We start from the raw sequence: 18,443 nt of genomic DNA on the forward strand, positions 1-18,443 counted from the left end.
TCAACAAATTGAGTTTATAGTCAGTAAGTAAAGTTTGTTTATAGATCACAAAGTGCTGTATAAAAAATGGGTGCAATAAAAACAAAAGAATTTCATAAAATTCCTAGTAAGAAGTGGGAAATTCCTGTAGCCAAAAGCTTTCTCCAGTAAAAATGTTTATAAGGACTTTGTAAAAGAGACTGTGGAGTCGAGCCGGTGGAGGGACTGGAGCCATTCGTTAGCCTTGTCTGGGGGCGACAGCCTGAAAGGACCGGTCCCCCCAGGGGGGAGGAGCTTCAGCCTGAAGGGACCGGTCCCCCCAGGGAGGAGGAGCTTCAGCCTGAAGGGACCGGTCCCCCCAGGGAGGAGGAGCTTCAGCCTGAAGGGACCGGTCCCCCCAGGGAGGAGGAGCCACAGCCTGAAAGAACTTGTCCCACCAGGGGGGAGGACTTTAGCCTGAAATGACCTGTCCCCCTCGTGGGAGGAGCTACACCCTGAAAGGACCTGTCCCCCCAGGGGAGAGGGACTACAGCCTGAAGGGACCGGTCCCCGCAGGGGAGAGGGACTACAGCCTGAAGGGACCGGTCCCCCCAGGGGAGAGGGACGACAGCCTGAAGGGACCGGTCCCCCCAGGGGAGAGGGACGACAGCCTGAAGGGACCGGTCCCCCCAGGGGAGAGGGACTACAGCCTGAAGGGACCGGTCCCCCCAGGGGTTCATAGCAACATTGAAAGTTCTTAAAGACAGACAAACCCCAACTCTCCAAATATATTGCGGTCCACAGTATGGGAAGCAGATGTGAAGTCCAGTAAGAGCAGAACTGAGAAGAGACCAGAGTCTGTAGCCATCATCACATCGCTTGATATTTTTAACAGAGCTGTTTCAGTGGAGGGCATCTTCTAAAACCTGGCACAAGTTTATCATGCAGGGACATAAATCTCTGACCTCTTCCAGATGGACGGAGTGACGCTGTGCGAGCCGTTTGAGCTCTTCAACCTCCTGACCCAGCAGCGAGGCGGCGTCTCCAGGCTGGCAGAGATCAATCACCTCTACCTGATCGGTGACCTAACACTGTCCGGATTGAACGCTTTTTCACGTTTTACTTGTTTTTCTGCACCTCGGCCTTGATTTCATTTCACTCCTTTCTTCTCTAGACGCTCGTGAACGTCACGACTACCACACAAGCCATATCAGAACGGCTAGAAACGCCAAAACGGTACAAATGTCAATGTGGTGTTGTTTTCCTGAGACGATCGAGTTACAACATGTAGATATGAAAAGCAGGTATTTGATCCTCGTCAAGTTCAGTTCATAGGAGCTGTTTTACAGCTCCTATCCTCCGGGTTAGAAACGGTTTGAAACCCAATAGAATTCATTGATGAAAACGGTGTTTTAGGGTCAATCTCGGCATGACGTCCTCCCTGTGATGGTCTTTCAGGACGCAGACGGAGCGTTCGTCCTGCCGGAGTGGGTGGAAGTTGACGGCATGCAGCACGTGGTGGTTTATGACGACAGCACGAGCTCCCTGGAGGATCCAGGTACCAGGAGGGGTGTGGAGCGTCACGCTGTACGTCCACGCTTGTCAGTGCGGCCACAGAAGCCTTTGCACACCCATGGGATGTTGTTTGATGTGTGGTTGCAGGCCGGGCGGTGGCCTGCGCTCAGGTCCTGGCCAGGATGAGCCTCCATCCAGTTCTCGTGGTGAGAGGAGGCTTCCAGACGTTCTCTGCTCTGTACACCTTCCTAAGAACAGAGAAGATCCTCTATACCGTCACGGTAAAACAAAAACTCCCTTCATCCGTCTACGAATTCATCCATCCCTCCAACCATCCAGCCACATGTCAATGTTTCTGCGGCTTTATGTTTGATTGTGTCTCAGGAGCTGGAGAAGCTGAAGGTTTATCCCGCGGAGATCGTCCCAGGACTGCTGTACGCGGGAGACCTGAATCAAGGCTCGGACAGCAGCATCCTCACAGATCTGAAAATCAGAGCGGTCGTCAACATCTCGCAGGGCGACGCTCTGGAGTGAGACGAAGGAGGATGTTTAAAATTTCACCTCAGTTTGTCATGTCTTCAAAATGACGGATTTGTCGACTTTCTTTGTTTTTAGGTCCATATTTGCTCATGAGCCAAACGCCGTGCTGAACATCCCTGTGGACGACTCTGTGACTTCTGATTTATATTCAAGTTTTGAAAAGATTTGTAGTTTTATCGGTAAGATATCCTCAAAAACTATAAATTATAGAGGTAGTTTTCATTGTAGGAACAAAAAACTAAAAATGCAGACATGATTCTTAAATCAGAGGCAATATTAGCATATCATTACAAATCATTATGGTAAAATATACATTAAATGTTGTTAGTTTCACTCCTTTTTTTGCAGAAAAAAACAACTGAAACATGTTTTCAACCCAACAAATCTGGGGGGAAAAAAACAATAACTGCACGAACCAAACGAGAACACATCAAATAATCATAACATGCATTGAGCAATAACATGCATCAAATTGTTATTTTCTTGATTTTATGAGCAATTTGGGTTTATTTTAAATGTAAATATAAGATATCAAGCACGGTTTGAACCACATTCTGCAGACATCTAACTTTCCATTTTTGTTATCAGGTTCTAAGTTTGACCTGGGCTCTCGGGTCCTGATCGTTTCCCGACTGGGTGGAAGTGGCTGCAGTGCCGTGACCATTGCATTTCTCATGCAGCACTTCAAATACACACTGGAGGTCAGTGGCGTTCCCTGTGAAATGTTGTATTCTTCCTAGAAATGAGAGTGACAGTGGAAAACATTCATCTTCAGTGTGTCATATGCAGTTACTGTGTGGTTTGATTAAGGATATGACAAAATGTCTATTTGTGGAGCCTTATTGTGGAATCAACCTCAAATCACCAATAACACGAGACAGATTTTGATTTTTACGCTGCGTCTCATTATTGTTCCGATTGTTTCAGGAGGCCTGGAGGTACATGCTGAAGTGTAAACCCTCGATGAGGCTCAACACCGGATTCCTCCAGCAGCTGTCCGACTGGGAGCTTCACACCAAGGGAACAAAACTCACTGACATCTCTCATTCTTGTTTCTAACAATAGTTAGAACAAAAATCAACTGACACATACATCTTTTAATCTTTTAATTATTTCTTTTTCCAGATTCCTAAACATTTACTACATGTCTGCACAGATAACAAGAATTGACACAATTGTTTTTCTTGTGTATTAAAGTATTCTTCATAAACTTGAACGTCAGTCCATGTCGGCCTGAGCCAGAGGTGATGACCTTGTTGGAAATGACAGCAGTTACATAATATCTGCTCTAAAAATACAAAACGCGTGCTGATCATCAGCAACTGTTGCCCCGAAACATACTGACCTAACAGATATAGTCCGTGCAGTTAGAACCAGCTGGGAAGACACATCTATCATTCATTAACTTGGATCAAACGAATGTAACTTTGAATAAAAAATGAAAAACGTGTAATTATTTGCGTAAGAATGTGTTTTCCCTAATTTCATGAACTATGTATGTAGAGCTAGTACATAGTTTAAAAAAATAGAACTAAAACACTTGATTTAAAATGTCCCTCCTGCATAATGTAATTCCCTGTAGAGGCAAATAGTTTTTCTCAATAGAAGGACATTATCTGTGAACGTAGAATATTTCGAATGTTATTTACAAATCTGCTAAAAGTATAATTCACAATACAAATGTCATTATCAAATGTCTTTTTTTTTCTTGGTCATAAATATCCCTTTTTCCTGGTTAAATTAAGAACCGTGAACATCAGAACATCTATTTGGACCGTGAACGCAATACAACTGTTTTCCGTCTCTGTGGTTTGGACCTGAATGGAGCACTAGAATTTTCCGTTGCTGTGGCTCGGTCCCTGAACGCATCGATCCCGTTGACAGTTCCTGTCTTTGGGTCCCTGAACGCAGCACTCGCGGCCCGTGTTTGGGTCCCTGAACGCAACACTCGCGTTGACAGTTGCTGTGTTTGGGTCCCTGAACGCAACATCCGCGTTGACAGTTGCTGTGTTTGGGTCCCTGAACGCAGCACATCTGTTGCACACCGTACCCCGGCCTCCTGGAAGCCCCTCATGCCTCACTGAGGACCATGCTGTTCACTCCCCGCGGTTTGACCGAGTGTTTACGGGAATGGGAGGACTTGGAGAAGGACTACCAGCAGATCCAGGTCAGTCCCCCGCCGCCGGGCTTCCGTTCGGACCGAGTGGAGGCTGAACGGGGATCCGCCCTCCGCACCAGCCGCTGTCCGAGACAAAAACACGGCTTCAGTCTGGGTCTGTCGCCGGTACGCTCGGTCCTCACAGCACCGAGGAGACTGTCACATGAGCCCCGGCAGCCTGTCGGTCCCTCCCGAGGCTCCGGTTCCTCCCGGACGTGCTGTGAGGACTGCTTCACGTACTCCAGAGGTTTTGTAAGAAGAACCAGAAGCAGGAGCAGAATTCAGGTCTAATAAAGGAACATTTCATGAAAGATCTGCAGTTAAAGTATTTCCATCCACGTCGATGTTTATGTTCTACAAAAGTTAATTAACTAACTCGTGACAATTGTTTCCTCCCAGTCATCACACAAAAACATTGCTTGTGGTGTCCCCCAGGGGTCAGTACTGGGCCCCAGGTTATTCTATACTTAAATGTAAGGTTTCAAAAGTACTACAGGTTTGCAAATGGTTTTATAATGCATTGATTTACATATGTGAACTAAAATGAAAATCGTCATCTTGAACACATATGTTCTTCTCAGTGGAACATATAAAATGTTCAAATCAAGACAATTTAGCCCGTCTTGAGAAGAATTGGAGATTGTTTGGGTATTTATAAAGAGTGTTTTATAGAGTTGGGGTCTCAGAAGTGAAGATGAAGAACGGTTCACCAATCTGGAAATAAATTAAGATGATGGTTAGTGTTTAAATGTGAAGACTTTAAAAGTCCCTTCACATCATGTGTTATAATTCAATGATTCACTGAACCTGTAGGAAAAGAAAATGACAGAATTGATGGTGAAGATCTTTAAAACCACTGCATGAGCTTCATAGGACACTTCCTGAAAACCGTCTGCGGTGGAATCTGGAATCTTAACAACAACACAACCGCAGCAGATCCAGCGTTGGCTCGCCGATTGTCCCGTCGTCCAGCATCCATAGTGTCCTGCTCTCGTCTCCACCACCAGGACACTCATCGTCTGTACAAGCAGAAGCTGGAGGAAGTCACCAAGCTGCAGGCCGGCTGCTCCGGCGCCATCGCACGCCAGAGGAAGAAGCTGAAAGACCTGGACAACTCGCTGGAAGAGTGCGTTGGGATCAGACGGCCTTCGACACGTGGTCCGGGTAGAACCGCGTGTTCCACCTCACACCTCCTCCTTCTGCCATCAGATGCAAGGAAAACTCCAGTCCAGAGGACGTGGACGCCGTCGCAGAAATCAAGGACTCCATCAGCGAGCGGGAAGCTGCTTTCTCCGAGATGGAAACGTTCCTCCCTAAGAAGAACGGGTACGTCTGCCGTCGGGAGTCGCTTGGAGCAGAATCAGATTCCTCAGCTGCTTGGTGTGAATTCTGAACTCTTCCCGCTCAGGTTGTACCTCAGTCTGGTCCTGGGCAACGTCAACGTGACCCTCCTCAACAAGCAGTCCAAGTCAGTTCTGTTCAGTTCACTTCAGTTGATTGGTTCATTTACATGTGCAGAAAGCATTTGTCTGAAAGAAATGCTGCTTTGTACCAGATTTAACAGTCAGGAACACATTATAATACATATTACAAATACATGAGCAATAATCATTAAAATCCATCACCTGGTTTACACAGATTCACACAAAATACTAAGGAATACCAGAAAGTTGTCCAACCTGCAGACTTGCTGTGAGCCTGTCGTTTCCTGGTTTGATTGAGCAGGTTTGCCTACAAAGACGAATACGAGAAGTTCAAGCTGATCCTGACGGTCATCCTCTTCGTCTTCTCCTTCACCTGCCGCTTCGTGTTCAGCTACAGGTGAGAGTCGCGTCGTCTCCGGTCAGGTCAGATAGAGGCAACGGAGAAAATGACAGAGTTCGATAAAGTTGCACACGACGCCAGGAGAGTCCACACGAGGTCTCCAGCAGAACAACACACTTTGATGACGATTTCCCAGAAACACTTTGCTTTACTCTTTCCATGTACGGATGCTAAATTCTCTTGTTGCCTACATTATATAAACCCTTACCTCTTATATTCCAATCCTGTCACAATTTAGCATGCACACTTTTTATTCCCGTAACTCTTCGGCCATCAATGGCGTCAAGAAGCAGAAAACAGGGAATATTAGCTTCCTGCCCATTAAGATTTCATAGTAATGGTCTGTAGGACTTCTGTTGTAAGACTGTCCAATCGTAGACAATTCTAGAGCGATAAAATGGATATAAATCCAAGTCAGAAGAGAACTAAGAGGTACATATATAGAGGTACTTTGTCCTTTGCATACCTCTACGTCTGGTCAAGAAGATTATTTCCTCAAAGAAACAAAACATGTCAGACTGTATCGTCCGGGTCTTGTTTGATCAACTTGCATTGAGTTGAAGTGAACGTTGTTTTACCATCTGTTGCTGTGAAGCCTTGTATTTTCTAGTATTGCATGGTATCGTCTGCTCCCTTCGCAGGGCCCTGGACGCTTTGTTCAACTTCCTGTTGGTGTGGTACTACTGCACCCTCACCATCCGCGAGAGCATCCTCATCAGCAACGGCTCCAGGTCTGCACACGCACACACGCACACACACACACACACACACACACACACACACACACACACACACACACACACACACACACACACACACACACACACACACACACACACACACACACACACACACACACACACACACACACACACACACACACACACACACACAGTCCTGGTGTTCAGTGTGGTGTCGTTTCAGGATCAAAGGTTGGTGGGTCTTCCATCACTACGTGTCCACCTTCCTGTCTGGAGTCATGCTCACCTGGTGAGTGTCCTGGGTTTCCTCGTGAGGTTACGGTGGCCCTGAAGTGCAAACCACAACAACAAATCATTAAACACAACAACAAATTGAAAAACACAACAACATATTGAAAAACACAACTGCAAATTCAAAAACGCAACAGCAAATTGAAAAACACAACACAAATGAAAAAACACAATAACAAATTGAAAAACAACACAAATGAAAAAAACACAACAACAAATTGAAAAACACAAGGACATTAACTTCAAAGGAAGAGCAGCAGGCGAGCCCTCTGATTGGACGACGGAGCCGTTTAGCCTTTGAACCAGAAGTTATTCTGCCTGGAGCCCGAATTTCAAAACATGGAAAAGTTTGGCGACTCCTCTACCAACTCTTTCTCGCAGCTTGGACAAAACATTGTTCCTCCTTTCCTTCCCGGTATTTTCTCCTCTTGAAACTAAACGCGCCACAAGCGAAAGGACCTCCGGTTCATAAGCCGTACTGTCCCGTCGTCCAATCAGAGATAATCTCTCGCTGCCAACTGGTATCTACCGTTTCTCTTTAAGTTACCGTCTTTGTGTTTTTTCATTTGTGTTGTGTTTTTTCATTTGTGTTGTGTTTTTCAATTTGCAGTTGTGTTTTTCAATTTGTTGTTGTGTTTAGTGATTTGTTGTTGTGGTTTGCACGTCAGGTCCACCGTATGAGGTAGACTGAGGTCACACACACACACACACACACACACACACACACACACACACACACACACACACACACACACACACACACACACACACACACACACACACACACACACACACACACACACACACACACACACACACACACACCACCGCCAAGCTGAACATCTCTCATGGACACGATACAGATGAGATATGAAGTCAAAGCAAGGCATCAGTTGGGATTCTCTTCTAATAAATGTGGTTCTTTGTTGTGAGACGACTTTGTCTTTCGTGACTCTAAGCGGATGTTGTTTTTCCTCTGCAGGCCAGAAGGAGTTCTCTATCAAATGTTCAGGAACCAGTTCCTCGCCTACTGTCTATACCAGAGTGAGTCCCGATTCTGGTTGGAACTATGTGCGCCTCGGCTTCTCGGCCTCAAATGACCTCTGACCCGTTTCCTCGGAGGGAGCCACAGTCGCTGGACACAACGTCCTGTTCCCTGTTGCAAAGTGTGAATATAAAGAAAACTTTCAGTTTCTAATGTATCCACTGGAGATGGCAGTGGGAAGCAGGAGCTTTACTGTGGGATCCAATACGAGCATCCAAGGACAGAATGAGACAGAGAGTGGATGAAATCCTGCTGAAGTCTGAGATTTCCCAACATTAACCGCAAGTGAATTAAGCAACAGGAACAGTTTCCTAAAACGCTCGTGAAACAATAGATATTTGTGGACATTTTCTATCTGGGTCATGTCGAAAGGCCACTCTTTTCTCTCGAGCTTTGCTTCAATGTCGACTTTTTCAGAACGTGCTCATACTTAAGGAAGACATTTGGAGTGGTCATTATTTATTTATACATTGTCGTCTTTTTACTGGCGCGACCGGCTTGATATCTCATCAGGCTGCAAGAGTCATCTTAACCACTCTTTTACCTTTTTCCTTCTTTTTTCTTCATTTTAGATCAAAAACAGAACTAAAACCTACTATTTTAAGTGTGAAGTAAGCAGTGCGGGAATAAAATGACGGCGCGTCAGGCTAAAAGTGTGAGAGAGAGCGTTAAATCAAGAATGAAACAATGAATCAACGAATTGTTTATATCGGTTACAGTTACAGTGTAAACATTTTAATTTTGTGCATTCAGTTTCTAGTGCTTAAAAGTTCACACACTTTATTTTTTTTGTAACCGAAATGGGTGAAGGCTTGAAGCCAAAGCTTATTTTCTGGTTTACATGACCCTGGAGAGTGAGGTTGGGAGTGACCGGTGGTAAACTGAACGTGCACCTCCCGCCAACTTCAGGAAGAGCTTCCCTGGTTGTCTTTGCGGTTGTTTTGGATGCATTTCGGCACTGAACTTGTGTCTCGCGGGCCTTCTTGACGCGAGCCCTCCTCTGTTTCCTCCCGCTTGCTCAGCAGGCTTCGTCCAGTTCCTGCAGTACTACTACCAGAGCGGCTGTCTGTACCGACTGCGCGCGCTGGGAGAGCGACACAACATGGACCTGACCGTGGGTGAGTGGGTCTGAACACCGTCCGGGAACAACACAGAGCCGTCGCCGGCAGGACGCGAGTATAAAGGAACCCAGAGATTGAAGTCCAAGCTGGATTGTCATCAGACGAGAGTGAATCGTCACTCAGACGTCCATCAACAGGCGGAAATGTTCATTTTTCATCCAGTGTCACGTTGAAGTGTGATAATGAGTGACTGATTCATTCTCCGTCGTCTCGTCTCTCCTGTGTTTCTTGTTGGGTTTTTTTCAGAGGGTTTCCAGTCCTGGATGTGGAGAGGTCTCACCTTCCTCCTTCCGTTCTTGTTCTTTGGTCAGGTGAGTCAAAAGAAAGTTTCATTCTAGTGATTCTAATCTGATCAAGCTTTCGTATTACTCTCTAGCTGTCATCTCCCACTGAAGCAGCTCTTTTGGTATATTTCTAAGTGAAAGTGGAGCCGTCAGTCTGAGCAGAGCACATGCAGCGTCTGGATTCAGGAGCAAATGTTTGATTTTTGCTTTTCCTTAATTTTACTTCAAGAAGGAAGCCGAAGAAGCATTTCTTCATAAATCGACACAACAGCTGTACTTTTACTCTTTCGACTGAAAACTGCAACCAAGACGAGCCTCTTGATGTTGGTTTTTTTTACATTGTTACTGAGTAAGTAACACATCAGGTCAAGTGTTGAACTGGAAGTCGCGACAATCTGAAACGAATCCAGGAAGAGCATCCAGTGTAAAAACAAAATCCTTAGAATGTAATCAAGTATGTATCCAGAGGATGCGAAAAAGCAAAATCGGCTCCTTGGAATGAACTAAAATGAAGTGTGGTTGTGTTTCTTCTTCTGTGGTTTGCAGTCCTGGCAGCTGTACAACAGCGTCACACTGTTCAAGATGTCCCAGCTTCCACAGTGCAAAGAGTGGCAGGTTTGTACAGCCCCAGGCTTCACTGCACCTTTAACGATAGTCTGGAACGCCCAACTCTTAAGAACAATTGTTAAGGTTTTTAGTGAGAAACAGTGATTGTGTGTGCCTGTCGCTCGCTGCTGAGTCCACACGGCCACTGCTGAGGTCAGGGAGCAACAAGCTATCATTGTGTGTCTGAGAGAGGAGAATATCTGTGTCATAATAACAGTTATAGATAAAAAGTATCAATAAATGACCAGTAATAGTGAAAAAGAATCAATAACGTACCATTATTAGTTACAAAGTATCAATAAACTACCTGTAATAGTGAAAAATATCAATAAAGTCCCAGTAACAAAAAAATGATAATAATAAAGTACCCATATTAGTTAAAAATGATCAATAAATTACCTGGAATAGTGAAAAACTATTAATAAAGTACCAGTATTAGATAAAAAGTACCAATAATTTACCAGTAATAGTGAAAAAGTATCAATAAAGTACCTGTATTAGTTAAAACATATCAATAAAGTACCTGTATTAGTTAAAACATATCAATAAAGTACCAGTATTAGATAAAAAGTACCAATAATTTACCAGTAATGGTGAAAAAGTATCAATAAAGTACCTGTATTAGTTAAAACATATCAATAAAGTACCAGTATTAGATAAAAAGTACCAATAATTTACCAGTAATAGTGAAAAAGTATCAATAAAGTACCTGTATTAGTTAAAACATATCAATAAAGTACCAGTATTAGATAAAAAAGTACCAATAATTGACCAGTAATAGTGAAAAAGTATCAATAAAGTACCTGCATTAGTTAAAACATATCAATAAAGTGCCAGTATTAGATAAAAAGTACCAATAATGTACCTGTATTAGCTCAAATGTATCAATAAATTATCAGTAATAATAAAAAACTATTAATAAAGTACGCATATTAGTTTAAAAGTATCAATAAATTACTTGGAATAGCAAAAAACTATTAATAAAGTACCAGTGTTAGATAAAAAAAATATCAATAAATTACCAGTATTGGCTAAAAAATATCAATAAATTCTCAGTAATGGTGAAATATACCAATCAAGCATCAGTAAAAAGTTTTAAAAAATCAATTTTATTCCCAGTTTGTTCCGTTTTGCTGACTCGTTAATAAAAGTCACATAACAGGAATATTCCTCACAAGTCCAGCACAAGAAAAGTCCAATTGAAACAAACAAACAAACAAACTGGGTAGGATGGTGATGCTGGGTTCAATGGCTCTCAGTCAAACCCGTCTGGACCTGGATGGCGACGCCTTCCTAAACCCCACGGTGCTTTAAAGCTCACGTCACCACGATCCTCCTCTTCTTCTTCTTCTTCTTCTTCTCTTGTCCTCCCAGGTGGCCATGTGCGGCTGCTCCTACATGGTTCTCTTCCTGGGGAACTTCCTCACCACCCTGGGAGTGGTTTACCACAAATACACCAGCAACAAGTCCAAAAGCGTATGAAGCGGAGCGGTTTTCACTTTTTTCTAACGTTTAGCGGTGGCGGCGGCGCTCTGATCCTCCTTTTCCCAACTCTTTGACACGATTCATGTTACTTTGACCAGCGTCCGCTGGTCTTCCTGGGTGTGAACGGCTTCTTAGGTCCCTCAGTCGTCCAGGCTGTTATTTTTTAAAGAACGAAAGCTTAAAGGCTTTGACCCTCACAGATCTTGTTTGTTACGCAGGAGCTGCTGCAGATTCTGGCTTGGCTGAATAAAACACTCCTTTAATGACAACTTCTTCTTTTTTTTTTACCTCTGATTTCTTTTTGAAACTTCCCCACCTACATTCTTAAATGTGAGACATTTTGTGAAGACATTGTGTTGTTGTTTTTTTTCTTTTTCTTTCTTTATTATTTTAGGGATTTTATTTTGAACAGGAAAACTTGTTGTCTCTATTTGACACACATTTCTCCACTATATACTTTGGCCACACGATGGCAGCATTGCACTGACAAGGTTAGTCACCAGTCCTCTGGAGGAAAGCTGTCAACAGCCACACTTCACCTTCAGTGGTAAAATAGTGTCATAATTACATTTTAATTTAAACGTTAAAGGGTTTTTTTGTGTGTGTGAGATGCAGAGCAGGCCCTGTGTGTGATTGAAATACACAAAAAAGAAAGAATTGCTGTAGAAATTCTCAACATAAAGCCGACGTTAATGAAACCGTCTGGTGTTCACGACTCTTGAGCCTCTTGCAGGCCGGTTTTGGCTCACGGGGCTGGTGTTGGATACCCCTGCTTTAAACAACACCAGAGACATTTAAAACCACAGGAAGAAACAAAGACTGGAGGCGCGGGATGTATTATGAGATGATGTATCTCAGAAATTCCAGTGGAAGGTCCTTTTAAAAACAGCAACTGCTTAGCACAGCCAGAAATAAAGCGGAAAAACATTGATTTGATGTGGCATTTTGAAAAAGTGCACATGGAGCTGCTTAAAAGCTCAAATGTTTAATTGTATTGGGTTAAAGTTCCATCCCAAACATATAAGAAACATTTTTGTCCCTGGTGAACCAAATAGATATATAAACGTCAGTAAAAAAAAAAAAAAAAAAAAGGTCGTGAAGGCTAAAGCACAGGTGTTCTCTCTGCTCGCGCCGACATGAATTATGAGCATCATCAATCATAAGTGACTTAGAAGATTTATGGAGAGAAAACCAAAAAAGGATTAAAAAAGAGAAGAAAAAAAGCCTCAGTCAAGCTGCATTCCTTGCTCTTTATAATTAAACATGTGCTCCGGAGTCAGAACCGGAGGAATAAAGGACAGAAGGAAATTTGCACAGGAGATGAGAGGGAATAATACCTGAAACATTTAAAATAGAAGCCAATTTATTACAGTAGAGCTTCCCCCCACCCCGTGCTGGCTGAGGTAGTGCTGCAGGGCCTGAGAGAGCGACGCAGAACCAACGGGACGAGGAGCAAAGTGGATGGGATGCAGGAGGAGGAGGAGGAGGAGGAGGAGGAGGAGTGTGGGGGGTGGGGGTTCTTTCATCTTTCTCATTAAAGCTGGAGCAGTGGGGGCCGTCAAGAATGAGCCCAGGGACATGAGGATCGGGGACTGAGCCTGAGCCTGAGCTTCGTGTCAGGAGGAGGAGGAGGAGGAGGAGGAGGAGAGAGGAGGAGGAGGAGGAGGGAGGAGGAGGAGGAGGGGGAGGAGGGGGAGGAGGAGGAGAAGGAGGGGGAGGAGGAGGGAGGAGGAGGAGGGAGGGGGAGGAGGGAGGAGGAGGGGGAGGAAGGGGAGGAGGAGGAGGAGGAGGAGAAGGAGGGGGAGGAGGAGGGAGGAGGAGGAGGGGGAGGAGGAGGAGGGGGAGGAGGGAGGAGGAGGGGGAGGAAGGGGAGGAGGAGGAGGAGGAGGGAGGAGGAGGGGGAGGAGGAGGGAGGAGGAGGAGGAGGAGGGAGGAAGGCCACAGACGGGCCGCCATGTCAAACCTTCACCTTCAACTTAACCTGCGTCCCTCCGGGGGCCCGGATAGATACAACCTCTTCCTCTTCGTCTTCTTCTTCTCCTCCTCCTCCTCCTCCTCCTCCTCCCGGTGTCGGCCTGGGAACGACTGCAGCAGCTGCAGGGAGGCTGAGGGGGCGACTCTGGTTCAGCGCCTCTGGTTTCTCCCCAGCAGTGAGAGGAGAGCCTCCGTCTGGTTCACACACTGAAGTGTTGACATTTCGTACAAAACCTCTAACTGCGCCTGATATTTGAAACAATTAAAATACAGCTTTTTGATTTGCCACGCTTCAACCTCCTGCCGTCCCCTCCTCCAAAATATTCTACTTGTTTTTTAGTTGATAGTGGAAAAACTTCAAGCGTCCAACAAAGTTACCCTGAACTCATTCTGCTGTCGTTTTGCTCCGAACAGAGAAGAAGTCCTGGAGAGAAGTGTCCTTTTCAAAGTCTTCCTCTTCACTCGGGTTCAACCCCCTAAAGTCGTAGTATTAGTGTGCGTAAAATGACGTAGTTATCATGTTGGGCCACTAGTGGGTGCTGTTGTTTGTAATGAAACCACACACGAGCAGAGAACAACACGCTCTAAACATTAACAATGGGAGAAATACAAGATAACATGTCACCCAATTGACATGCTTATCAATTTATCAGTAAATTAAATACACATGTGAAATACAATATGAAAACCATTACCACAAAATAAAAATCCTGTAAAAAAGTGAATTATGGTGAATACATCATAAATGCAATAATCAACATCAAACAATTTACATAAGCGCACAGTAACTCCATACAAAAACTAAATGAAATAACTTTATACACAAGGACTTATCAGGTACTACCATGAACATTGTGTCCTATTTGAATCAATCTCAGTTTTCATATTATATTTTCATATTATATTTTTTTGTATTTTGTGGCGCCCCCTGGAGGCCCCGCCTCTGACAGTGACTGTCAAAATAAAACCACCAAGTCCCATGAGACTCGGGACTGGGAGTCGTGACACGACAGAGGAAACTTTGCTCTCATTGTAACTCCACTGAGCATGTGCAGAACAGCGAGTTACTACCGCCGTAGTGCGCATGTGCAGATATCACATTTTCAAAACATTTCCCCCGTTGGATCGGAGGTTTAAAACGGACGTCCAGAACGCAGCCAAAACTTTCTGTTTTCATTTGACAACCCTCTCGTGGATATTTTTGGTCACAAGCTCCTTTTCCTGTCGCTTTCGCTAAGAAATGACGTAACTTTATGTAGATTAACTCCGTTTTTTATTCACAACCTGAAGAAAAGAAAAAATTGTCGTTGTTCTCCGCTTTAACAAATCACAGAAAAGTTAAAAAAGTAAAAAAAAAAAAAAAAAAGTCTTCCTGAAGCAGTAGTTTAATATTTCAGCACCGGCCCATGCTGCAGCTTGAAATAACATCGCCCTGCCTAAATTATGAAAACAGGAGGGGCCGAGCTCCAGAAGCCTGCGTGGATCCGAGCAGGTGTGAAGTCGGCGGAACGCCTTCGCCGCGTAACCTAAACAATCTGCGTCTGAATCTGTTCCGTCGGCTGCAGCACATGTCCTGCTGCCTGCGCCCGGCGGCCCGCCGCCTGCCAGACACGTCTTCCTCCACATGCTGGCACGCCAACGGGCAGTCGGAGGGAAACGTGGCGTTGGGGGGGGCACGTGCGGTTTCAAGCAAATGATTGAACAAAATAAGGCTAATGCGGAAAACACGGCTCGGCGCTCTTGAAGCCACCACGCTCAGATCTTTCCCCTCCTCGTTAGTAAATTAAGTCCCATGACGGAAACTCCTTCACCTCCTGAAATATGAACTGAGAGATGAATTCAACATGCATATTTAATGCGACGGGAACAAGATTGCATCCACTTGTTAAATGAGAGCAAGAGGAATGAGGAAGTCTGAGAGAGAACGAGCGAGCGAGCAAGAGAGCGAGAGAGAGCGAGAGAGAGAGAGAGCTTCATGGCCTGCAGAGTTCCAGAGAAAAAAGAGAATTCATCTTTATTTCAGCGCGCCTGTTTGGGAGGAACCAACGCTGGCAGGACTTCCCCCCGCGCTGCGGCGCTGATTGCAGGCGCACTCTGCCTTTCTGGGGGGGGGTTTGGGCTGCAGGTTTCCATGGCAACGGCGGGAAAGCAGACAGCAAAGTAAGAGAGATTGGTTTGCCATGCGGCTTTACAACCTCTTGAACCATCAAACAGAATGTTGGAGCGCTTTGGAGGCTGCCAACTGTCTTCGGTTCGTTCAAAGCCTTCCAGACTGGAGTCAGACCTTGAAGTCCAACCAGAGCGACCGCCACTGCTCCGGGCCAAACTTTAAAAAAAAAAAAAAAAATTGTAGGCCCCCTGAAGTGCTGCTGCCGATCTTCCATCTATTATAGAAACAAATTGGCCAAATAAAAGAAAGTACCTGGAGGAAAAGCCACACATACACAAGGAGCACATGCAGACTACAAACAGACAACCCCCCCCCCCAGTAGCCTGGAATCAAACCGACGTTCTTTGTATTGTGAAGTGAGACCGCCAGCCCCTTCGCTCCCGATACAAAGGAAAGTCCTGGGCAACAAAGACTTTAACAAAAGTTGTGGTTCTCAAACGTGGCTTACGCAACCATGTTTCAAGGAAAATGCATAGTTTCACATTTACACAGCAAGGTTGTGAAAACCATGTAGTTTTCATGTTGGGCCACCAGTGGGCACTGTTGTCTGCTGTCAGGGTTTCTCTAGTTTCCACTGAGACTCCACTGAGCAGGGGGGCGTGGCCGGTCATCATCCAATAAAGATCCACATGTCATCAAATGTGGGAAGACTGCAGATGAAACGTGTCAGTAAAGTAAAACATCAGCACTAATTTGTGGGTTAAAAAGGAACGATGTCCTACTTTGAAAAGGTTCTTGCGTAAACGTAAACGTAAAGGAGGTCTCGGAACACTGGAGGTTTCTGACGCCTCCCGGTTGAAGCAGACGGAGAAGAAGAAGAGAAGAAGAAGAGGACGGACTTGAAGCCGAGTCCTGGAGAAAACATCAGGACTGGAACCCGATCCCTTCCCCAGTGTTTAGCCAGAATACATGGTTGAAAGGAGACAGTGCGTCATGGCGACACACTATATGCCCAGGATGTAATTAAGAATGAAGTCACAAGTGGTGACAGTTGCTTTATGATTGTTGCAGTAAACCTTCCCACTTCATTCACGTTAGCCAAGGCGACCCGACGCTGTCACCGAGCACATTTCCCGTCTTGTCTCTTTCCTCTTTGGTTTTGAAGTCTCACGCTGTCTCGTTCAGGCTCCCCGACTTCCTCTCCCTTTGTCTGATTGCTGCTCTCCTGCCCTGATGTGTTTCACCTCCTCAGCGTGTGATCGACTGCACCTGGTGATGGCAGTGTACGTCGGGCGTTCCGTTCATCTGTGCGGTCACGTTCTCATCGTGGCCCCCCCGGGCCGTATGGAGCCCAGGTCTGATCTCAGCAGAGGTACTCGAGTATCCATCCTCGCTCTTCTTTCCACCCCTGTCAGCTTTGACAGAAACGCATCTTCAAGCCAGCTGAGTGATGTGAGCCTGAAGCGGCGGCGGCTGCCGCCCACCCACACTGCTGGAGACGATGAAAATACATCTGCACAGCACTCGCCGTGTTTCGACTGCTGCTCACGGTCCCACGCCGAACGATCTGCTGGTCCCTTCCATCAATTCCACCCCCAAGCCAGGCCTGGAACCGGGGATATTCTGGTTGTGAGGACAAGTCTCTATCCTCTGAAACGTCATACTGATGCAGATTTGAGCTGTGTTCTTCCCAAAATGTCGAGTTTGCTGCTGAAAGTCGGGGCTGGTTCTTTCTCGTGTGAGCAGCTGTGTTTGTCCACGACGTCCACAGACTTTGTGCGTTTGTCTCTCCTGAGACGTACGAGGAGCCCGGAGGGTCAGTGTGTGACCGCCGGACCTCACCCCAGATCTCACCCACACATCAGTTGGTTGTATTTCCGACTGAATGGAGGAGCGGGAGAAGAAGAAACAAGCTGTGAAATGTTAATACCGTTGGCAAAGGGAACTCAAATAATTCATATTTTTAGCTGCAGGTGAAGATTTCTATTTACATTATTGGTGTAATTAATGTTTCTAAACACAGAAGAACAGCAACAAATCGACTCGGGAACCAAAACATGAGCGTTTTTAAGTCAAAGTGAGTTTCACATCTGGGTGCAAAATCAATTAAAAACTGCTCCTCGACAACTGGCATTTAGATTTGTGCAACTTTTGATTTCAGTGAAGCAGCTGAGGGCAGTTAATGATTGGAGAGCGTACAGAGAACAACTGTTGTGTGGAGTCAGCATGTTCTCCCTTTGTGAGGTTGATTGGCTCTGTGACTTGAAGTTGGAAGTGTTCTGCAACTTTATTTGTCCACCCATCACCTTTTTCTAGTGTTCCTATTTCTGTGTTTTGCTTTTAATCTACACCATTTGCAGCTTGATGATGGCACTTTAAATTTTCTATATTTTTTAATGTAAAATTGGGGCTTCAGAGGTGCCCCGTTTACACGACAACCTTTTTTTTAAGTGAAAACCTTTGTTGCATTTTGACTGTCTGTTTCCATGACGGCGGAGCTCAGAGCCACTGAAAACTGACAATTTTGAAAACGCTTGGACTCTGTCTCCATGGTAACGGAAAAAATTAAACTTTTTCGAAACGCATCTGTTTTGAAATGCTACTACTGCGTTACGCACACCATGGCTGTAGTAACTACAAGTTGCATCAGCAGTGCACACGATCAGCATATGGACAATTCGTCCATATTCTCCTTGGACTTGGTAGTTTTATTTTGACAGTCACCGTAATAACAATCCAACTTGCTCGTCTGTCCACTGTAATGTCTGTGTTCTCCCAATGTTGATGTTTAGAGCTTGTTGTTCTTTGCTGCATGTGTGTGTGATTTCATT

General features: G+C 45.1%; 2 protein-coding genes across 3 annotated transcripts; both read left to right on the top strand.

The window, feature by feature from the left end:
• Positions 1 to 440: 440 nt before the first annotated feature.
• styxl1 (serine/threonine/tyrosine interacting-like 1) lies at positions 441 to 3,249 on the top strand (the record flags this gene model as incomplete). Its single annotated transcript, XM_080508481.1, has 9 exons — positions 441 to 680; positions 933 to 1,038; positions 1,133 to 1,194; positions 1,417 to 1,516; positions 1,621 to 1,754; positions 1,858 to 2,003; positions 2,089 to 2,192; positions 2,602 to 2,714; positions 2,941 to 3,249. The coding sequence occupies 9 exons, from the start codon at positions 441 to 443 to the stop codon at positions 3,070 to 3,072; spliced, it is 1,137 nt and encodes a 378-aa protein (XP_080364607.1). The 3' UTR covers positions 3,073 to 3,249.
• Positions 3,250 to 4,034: 785 nt separating this feature from the next.
• Positions 4,035 to 11,797, top strand: LOC308139248 (transmembrane protein 120A-A-like). 2 transcript variants are annotated; one of them, XM_080508620.1, is made up of 12 exons: positions 4,035 to 4,180; positions 5,179 to 5,297; positions 5,381 to 5,497; positions 5,580 to 5,639; positions 5,897 to 5,992; positions 6,637 to 6,726; positions 6,920 to 6,985; positions 7,970 to 8,031; positions 9,055 to 9,150; positions 9,400 to 9,464; positions 9,984 to 10,052; positions 11,418 to 11,797. In XM_080508620.1, the coding sequence occupies exons 1-12, from the start codon at positions 4,103 to 4,105 to the stop codon at positions 11,523 to 11,525; spliced, it is 1,026 nt and encodes a 341-aa protein (XP_080364746.1). In that variant the 5' UTR covers positions 4,035 to 4,102; the 3' UTR covers positions 11,526 to 11,797. The 2 variants fall into 2 exon arrangements, with proteins under 2 accessions (XP_080364746.1, XP_080364747.1); XM_080508621.1 differs by having other exon boundaries at positions 9,058 to 9,150.
• The last annotated feature ends 6,646 nt before the right edge of the window (positions 11,798 to 18,443 follow it).

This window comes from Blennius ocellaris, assembly GCF_963422515.1.
Source record: "Blennius ocellaris genome assembly, chromosome: 14".
Taxonomy (NCBI): domain Eukaryota; kingdom Metazoa; phylum Chordata; class Actinopteri; order Blenniiformes; family Blenniidae; genus Blennius; species Blennius ocellaris.

Coding starts and splice junctions, on each gene's coding strand:
- LOC308139248 (XM_080508620.1), top strand. CDS start 4,103: ATGCTGTTCACTCCCCGCGGTTTGACCGAGTGTTTACGGGAATGGGAG. Junction 5,993..6,636: donor CGCTTCGTGTTCAGCTACAG/GTGAGAGTCGCG, acceptor CTCCCTTCGCAG/GGCCCTGGACGCTTTGTTCA. Junction 8,032..9,054: donor CGCCTACTGTCTATACCAGA/GTGAGTCCCGAT, acceptor CCGCTTGCTCAG/CAGGCTTCGTCCAGTTCCTG.